The sequence below is a fragment of the Tuber melanosporum genome (genome assembly GCF_000151645.1).
Source record: "Tuber melanosporum whole genome shotgun sequence assembly, scaffold_147, strain Mel28".
In the NCBI taxonomy this organism is placed as follows: domain Eukaryota; kingdom Fungi; phylum Ascomycota; class Pezizomycetes; order Pezizales; family Tuberaceae; genus Tuber; species Tuber melanosporum.
Genome location: NW_003298805.1, coordinates 273,512 through 281,163, shown reverse-complemented (window position 1 = coordinate 281,163; position 7,652 = coordinate 273,512). Strand labels below are relative to the sequence as shown.

General features: G+C 41.6%; 3 protein-coding genes; 2 read left to right on the top strand and 1 right to left on the bottom strand.

Moving 5' to 3' along the window:
• Window positions 1-41: 41 nt before the first annotated feature.
• On the top strand, window positions 42-1,380 carry GSTUM_00002819001 (uncharacterized protein; the record flags this gene model as incomplete). XM_002836457.2 has 5 exons in its annotated part: window positions 42-451; window positions 633-841; window positions 889-926; window positions 959-1,058; window positions 1,111-1,380. The coding sequence occupies 5 exons, from the start codon at window positions 42-44 to the stop codon at window positions 1,221-1,223; spliced, it is 870 nt and encodes a 289-aa protein (XP_002836503.1). The 3' UTR covers window positions 1,224-1,380.
• Window position 1,381: 1 nt separating this feature from the next.
• GSTUM_00002818001 (uncharacterized protein) lies at window positions 1,382-1,656 on the bottom strand (the record flags this gene model as incomplete). The annotated part of the gene is given in 2 exon segments (XM_002836456.1): window positions 1,382-1,568; window positions 1,586-1,656. The coding sequence occupies 2 exon segments, from the start codon at window positions 1,654-1,656 to the stop codon at window positions 1,382-1,384; spliced, it is 258 nt and encodes an 85-aa protein (XP_002836502.1).
• Window positions 1,657-1,660: 4 nt separating this feature from the next.
• Window positions 1,661-2,558, top strand: GSTUM_00002817001 (uncharacterized protein; the record flags this gene model as incomplete). Its single annotated transcript, XM_002836455.1, has 3 exons — window positions 1,661-2,094; window positions 2,129-2,154; window positions 2,215-2,558. The coding sequence occupies 3 exons, from the start codon at window positions 1,661-1,663 to the stop codon at window positions 2,556-2,558; spliced, it is 804 nt and encodes a 267-aa protein (XP_002836501.1).
• Window positions 2,559-7,652: the final 5,094 nt, after the last annotated feature.

Sequence of the window (7,652 nt, the reverse complement as noted above, 5' to 3'; positions counted from 1 at the left end):
CAGATGATGCGTCGACCTAACCCCACCTCGGTTATGGACACATGAAATCTGGCCAGGTTTATATTTGGACCCCTGCTGACAGGAGTACAGAAACAGCGAGGATACAAACCGCAATTCTAGTTGTTGTGGTAGCACTAGAAGATACTACAACCTCCTGCTCCAAGATCCAGAAGATTCTGGATGCCAAAAACATCCGTATAGCCAATGATGACGTAGTACATGCGGCACTTGGAGTCAAGTCCATCGATGTGTCTCCCCTGACAATCACCAAGGATAATTCTTCAACCGTACAAGTTCTCCTTGACCAGAGTCTTGTGGATACTCCCAAAGTTGCTATCCATCCTTCGGGATCAGACACTACTTCTTTTGTCTCTGGTACTCATCTTAAGAGCTATCTCGAAGAAACTGGCGTGAAACTTACTATACACACCTTTAACACAGTCACCAACGAGTAAGTTCTAACTGTGTGTTGGACCCAGAGTTCCCAACAGTCCAGGGCACCCGCCAGTCCGTCCCTGGCATCCTTCCATGCACTGCCGTCCGTCCTGTCCGGAGTGAAAGACGGACGAACTGGACGGTTGGGAACACTGATCGGACCTAGTCACTTCAGCTTTTTCTAACCTAGGATATAGACGCCGGAACGAGGAAAACCCGAAAGCAGACCGCCAAAAGACCCCCACCAAATCGGCCAAGCCTGCCAGCGCCAGAATTCCAGATGCCGAACTCATTGGGATCACAACCCAGAAAGACATCGATTTCCCTAATTGGTATCAGCAGGTTCTTACTAAGGGTGATATGTTAGAATATTACGACATTTCTGGATGCTATATTTTGAAGGCTTGTAGAACTCTTCTCCGTTTACCCCCCGAGAGCTAACTCGATTATCAGCCATGGTCATACGGTATCTGGGAGAAAGTCCAAGCCTGGTTCAACGTCAAGATCAAATCTATCGGTGTAGATAACTGCTATTTTCCCATGTTCGTCTCTGGAAAGGTCCTTGAGCGTGAGAAGGACCATGTTGATGGCTTCGCCCCTGAGGTTGCTTGGGTCACCCGAGCGTATATCACCCGTCTGTTGGCAATCAATACACGTTTACTAATCATTTCCCAGCGGCCAGAATGAGCTTGAAGAGCACATCGCCATCCGTCCAACCTCTGAAACTGTCATGTACCCCTACTACGCAAAATGGATCCGCAGTCACCGTGATCTCCCCCTCAAGCTAAACCAGTGGAACTCCGTTGTCCGCTGGGAGTTCAAGCACCCTCAGCCTTTCCTCCGTGCCCGCGAATTCTTGTGGCAAGAGGGTCACACAGCTCATATCACCCAGAAAAGCGCTGAAGAAGAGGTCCTTCAAATTCTCGAGTGGTACGCAAGCATCTACTCAGAGCTCCTCGCTGTCCCAACTATCAGAGGTCGTAAGACTAGGAAGGAGAAGTTCGCCGGGAGCCTCTTCACTACCACCTGCGAGGGATACATCCCAACCACCGGTCGTGGAATTCAAGGTGCAACATCCCACTGCCTCGGCCAGAACTTCTCCAAGATGTTCAATATCGTCGTCGAGGACCCATCTTGGAAAGAAGGTGACCCAGCAGAAGCCAAGAAACTCTTCGTCTGGCAAAACTCCTGGGGTTTTTCCACCCGTGTCATTGGTGTCATGACAATGATCCACGGAGACAACAAGGGTCTCGTTCTCCCTCCTATGGTTGCCCAATATCAAGTTGTCATTGTCCCCTGCGGTCTCACCGCAAAGACCGCCGATGAAGAGCGCAAGAGGCTTTTCCAAGGTGTCAAGGACATGGCCACAACTCTGTCTCAGGCTGGCATCCGCGTCAAGGCAGACACCCGCGAAACCTGTTCTCCAGGATACAAATTTAACGACTGGGAATTGAAAGGGGTTCCAGTGAGATTGGAGTTCGGACCCAAGGATATGGAGAAGAAGCAAGCCCTTTCTGTTCGTCGCGATACTGGTGTCAAGGCCGGTATCCCCCTAGGTGGCCTTGCCGAAAAGGTCCAGACACTCTTGGGCACTATCCAGAAAGAGCTTTATGATAAAGCAAAAATGGCATATGATGAGCATACCATTATTGTCAAGAAGTGGGAGGACTTTACTCCCGCATTGAATGCTAAGAACGTCATTCTCATGCCGCATTGCTAGTCCCCAGTCTAAACTTAAAACCTATCAATAGTCAAACTGCTAATAAACTACGACGATAGGCGACCAGGAGGAATGTGAAGACAAAGTCAAAGAACGTAGTAAAGGCCATAATGACGACGACGCCCCAGAAGACGCAAAAGCTCCATCCATGGGCGCGAAGTCTCTCTGCATCCCATTCGACCAGCCGAAAGGTGACGACGCCATCATCTCGGGAACAACAAAGTGTCCGCAGTGTGGTGAGAACGCTAAGGTCTGTTCCTTCCACTTGCACCTTTTGAAAAAGAGATATATCCTAACGGCACAAATAGCATTACACCCTCTTTGGCCGATCCTACTAGACACGGTTACTTCTACATTATACCTGATACCTTTTTCTTTTGTTTTTCCACTCTTATTTCATTAAATCTTGTTTTTGTGTTCTTTCGGGGTTTATTAAGGAGTATTTTAAGATTTCCTACTTTGCGATGATTGCACCGTCCTCGCGTTGACAAATTATGGTGGTAGACGAATAAGTGCTACAACAAATGCTAAGGTCCCAAATGTGATCTTGAAGCTGAAATGGTCCCGGGTTAGTTACTGAAGAAAGCACAATTAGAGCCAGGGAACGGCATCCTTCCCCCGCATAACTGGACCGGGTAGACCAAAAGAGCACCTTTTCAATTAACACAAACCCCCGTACAATCATGTCGGGGGTCTTTTTCAGCTAGTTTAAGGTACTGTACTATACTATAATCATAGCGACCGGGCCACACCATTTTTTAACAACAATATACCGATTTTGTGCATGCTTGCTAACCCTGCTGTATTAGAGTGATTTCGGATGGAGTAAATGGGGAGCAGATTACCCCTATTAGAGCGACGTTTGTGAAAATGACCACCTTTTCATAGTATAGTGTTTTGGCGGAGGCCAGGTTGGTATAACTGGGGTAAATTTAACTTGATGATATCATGACATCTGAGAACTTGCCGGAGTTGCGAGGTGTGTCGGAACTTCAATCCAGCATCAGCTTGCAGAAAGAGGCCGTACAAGTACTCAAGTACGCATGGCGCTGGATTTGGTCGGGGGCCTCACAACCTAACCTGCCGCAGACTCACGTTCGTCAGAAACTGTGCATGTAAGCTGCGAATAATTCCTGGTCAACATAGCACTCATGCAAGTACAAGTAATTAATCTATTTTTGATTTGTATTGGGGGAATAATGGTTGAGGATGCCTTCTACATAAAAGCATAATAACACCACGTGTTCAGGTAAATATATCCGCGGGGTCAGTTACTGGCTGAAGTCCCCCTCCATACCTCCCAAGCTAAGCATTCCAGGTATACGATAACCAACAGTGGTAATTGATTCAACTGTATAGATCTAAAAACCCCAAATAAGCTATATGAAATATTCCTGACATGCTAAAACACCCTGAGATGCAACAGCAAATAAATTATGTAAGTTACTTTCATCTGTAATAGATTTCAATTAAAAAATTAGAAATAAAAAAACAAAAATAGTAAAAGAAAGAAAACTCTAACAAGTAAATCAGACCAAATTAATACTATGAAGTCTGAAAACACGTACAGCAACTAACTTAATAGAAACAAGAATTTTCCAGAGCAGTAGATCAATGATAACCATTTTCAAGAGAGGAAATGCAATCACAAACTATTACTCAGCCAAAATAAAATGGCAAGGCTTTCAGGTGGTGGTGAAAAGAGGAATTTGAAAAATATTCTCTCTGCAGCTCTCTCTCCCCCTAACAACTCTCTCAAAGACTCTCTTCCCAACTTACTTTTTCAATAACTTAGTTACACTCACAACTCAACTAACTGACATGAAAAAAAACAAGAGTATAAATAAACTTCAAAGATCACTACCCTTCCTATCATTCCTTTCCACTATTGCTACATACTAGTATTACTCCTATACTTATCTCTATTGCCTCTTTGTACTTCCTTGCTAACAAAAGAGATAGCCAACAATGGACTTTAAAGGTGTAACCAGTGTGGGACTCAGTTAAGAGTTTGTTTTAAGTATTATTTTGATACTTGGTTTTTTTTAAGTATAGTTCAATAATTGGTTTTGTTATATGTTTTGTTCAAAGTATTGTTTTAATACTTGAGTAGTTCTACCAAGGTATATTACTTAATACGTTTAAGCAGCTTTATTTATACTAGACATGAACAAATTTGTGTATTTAAAGACTGCCTGATTCCACGATGGAAAAGGCAGACTTCAACAAATAGTATTTCAATATACTGAGTTGAACTGTTACTCTTTAGTTTTCCCAGTACACCTGTAAAGCCTCCATTAGTTTACAGCCCTTATCTTCTTTCTAGAAGAGCAGGCCACCAGTCAACTATTGTACTTTACCCCGAAACATGATTAGCATCTTCTAAATACATTCCAGTAGTGTAGAACTTATGGCCTGTTGTTTGCGAACCCTTTACTACCATATTGACTGGTATTGGTTAGTTAAGGGGTTGGATAAAGAGTCCATGAGTAGAGATGAAAGTATTGCTGATCCTATCCTTTCCAATTGTGTTACTATCAAACATCACACAGGCCTTCTTTCAATTTATCAGGATAGTTTCTTCTAGACAATATTAGGGTCTGAATGTTATGGGTGGTCAGACACTGTTGCATTCTACATCGACATAGCCAATATAGATCTCATATCTGCTAGCTTGGACAGTATTGCTGTGGTCTTCATTACTATTTACTGATACTTCCTGTTTGATTTTGCTCACTTTTCCTTTACTCTTCTTGGTAGGACAACCTCTTGCCATATATCCAGTTTTGCCACATTAAAAGCATTCTTCTTTCAGTCTTCTGGATTCATTAGTGGACCTGATCTTCTTCTTGTGAGATAATGGTACCCCCCCATAGAATTTCTCCAGGTTTTGTGTCTGGGTTACCTACTCCTACTTGAGGTAGCCTAGACCTAGTATGCAGTGGTTTCATGGAGGATAGCATTCTTTCATTCAGCTCTAGCGATTATCTGTGCTATATTATCATCTTCTTGAAGGGGCTCCACATATAGCCCTATGGTAGGGTACATAGTATCATAGAATTGTCATTTAATATTAGGAATACCAGGATCTAATACCTAGGAATCACGCTAAGTAGGGTAATTCTACTTGGAATAACAATCTTTGGTCTCCAACAACTCCATCCAGCTCCCTTATAGGACTGCACATCATCATACATATATATCGCAATTGCGTCTTGTGACTATAATACTAGACAATTGAAGATGTGAGAATAATATCCTCTATGTCGCCACTATCAGTCTGACCAGATCATATTTGTGGAATATATGTGAGGGGACCTTTGGCTAGGTATGGGAAGTGAAACGGAGTGAATCCGTCAACTACTCAGAGGGTTACTACGTTTCAAAGATGTAATAACTTTGGTATATATTGTAGGTAACTGGACACTTTCAAACCAAGAGATAGTACTGAATGATAAAGGATCTCAACTATAGACCAATATATTCGCATCCATTCTGCAATAACCAGAAGAGTTTAGAACTCCAACCATGTCACAAATTTTGCTTGGCATGGAAAAGGTTTTTACATAATGTATAATTATGAGTCATAGGTATGTTATTGTTTTGCATATATGACATGTTCGGGTTATATGATTTGTTATATTATGATTTGATAGGTTTCATACATGACTCAAATATGAGTTATGGGAAGGACAACTGGTAAGTATGCCTTGCAAGTATGTCTTGCAGGTATGCCTTACACATATGATTTATATTTAGCACATGACCTTGTTATAAAGTTATAGGTTTTGCACATATGACTTATTCGAGTCATATGACTTGTTTATTTTGTTATAATTAGGTTTCATGCATGTGACCACTTTGGGTCACATGACTACGGGTGGGAAGAATACTATATAAGAAGGCTGAAAGGGTGTAGGAGGATAGGTTCTTCATGCGTTGTTTCAAGTACTTTTCCTACTAATTATTATAACGAATATAAAATATCATTCCCTTTTTTATCATTGTCACGATCTTTATTATTGTTACGGTAAAGGGAACTCTTCATGAAAAAGAGTTAGAGAAAGCTTATGATTGGCATTCCCAATAGAAGACAAAGTTCTTGTACTATTGGTAATGGAGGCAGAGGCCTAGTGCGATGGTAAGACAAAGAAAAAAGAAGCAGAAGAAGGGAAGTATTATTCCCTGTTACCAAGAACTAACTATTCAACGAGGGATTATTATAAACAGACCATACTACAGAAGCCAATGCACTTCAGAGAGTGTTACAACAAGGTTTCAGAACACGTTATTGTGGTAAGGGAGACCCACAATACTACAGCAGTGATCGAAACATTGTTATCTAGGGCAACTAAAAGTTATCAACCAAGCGATTATTTGTCAATCCGGTAGAATAGCTTCCTTCAAATTAGTGACAAGTCCTCTGGAAATTATCTATATGTTAGGTAGTGATTTATAAAGACTTAGAATCAAACAACCTAGAAAGATCGTAATAACAACTACCTTCACAGAGACAGCCTGCAGATGAACTTGGTCATTTCATCAATGATAAGAACAATTAGAGCTAACTCATTTCGACTTCAGAACTAGGTCCTAGGTCCCAAGACTCTACTGATTGGATGATTACTATTGGAAACAGTATTGTTCTAAGATAGTTATATTATAATTACGAAAGTGGGTGTGGTAAATTTCAGGTTCTCCCAGTGTTGGCATCTTTAAAGAATACTGTCATGAATGTGGCTTAGCGAGGAAAGGGTTTTTCACGTGACACATGGTTATGAGGCACAGGTATGTTATTGTTTCACACATATGACCTATTCGGGTTATATGATTAGTTATGTGTGGGATTTGTGATGCTTTCGCACATGGCTCAAGTATGAGTCATGGGACATGCGCCTGACGAGTATGCCTTACAAGTGTGCCTTACAGGCAAGCCTTGCGCATATGATTTATGTTTGGCACATGACCTCATTATGATGTCATGGGCTTCGTGCATATGACTCAGTCAAGTCATATGATTTGTTTATTGCGTTATGATTGATTTATGAGTTTCGCACATGACCTCGCTATGAGGTCATGGGTTTTGAGCATGTGATCACTTTGGTCATATGATTAGTTTGTTATGATTTAGTTTTGCACATGGTCACATGATTAAAGGTGGGAAGAACACTATATAAGGAGGCCGATGCGGCCGAGGAAGATAGGTTCTTCACGCTTTGTTCTAAGTACTTTTCCTACATATTACTTTAACAAATATAAAACACTCTTACGATCTTTACCTTTATTGCAACAATATCATTACGCCAAGGAAAGAACTTTACAAAGAAGAGTTAGAGAAAGCTTACGATAGGCTTTCCCGGTAGAAGACAAGGGTCTTGTACTATCGGTAACGTAGGCAGAGGCCTAGAGCTATCGTAAGACAAGAAGAAAAAGAAGGACAGGAAGAGAAGTATCGTTCCCCGTCGCCAAGCACTAACTATCAAAATAGGGATCGTTT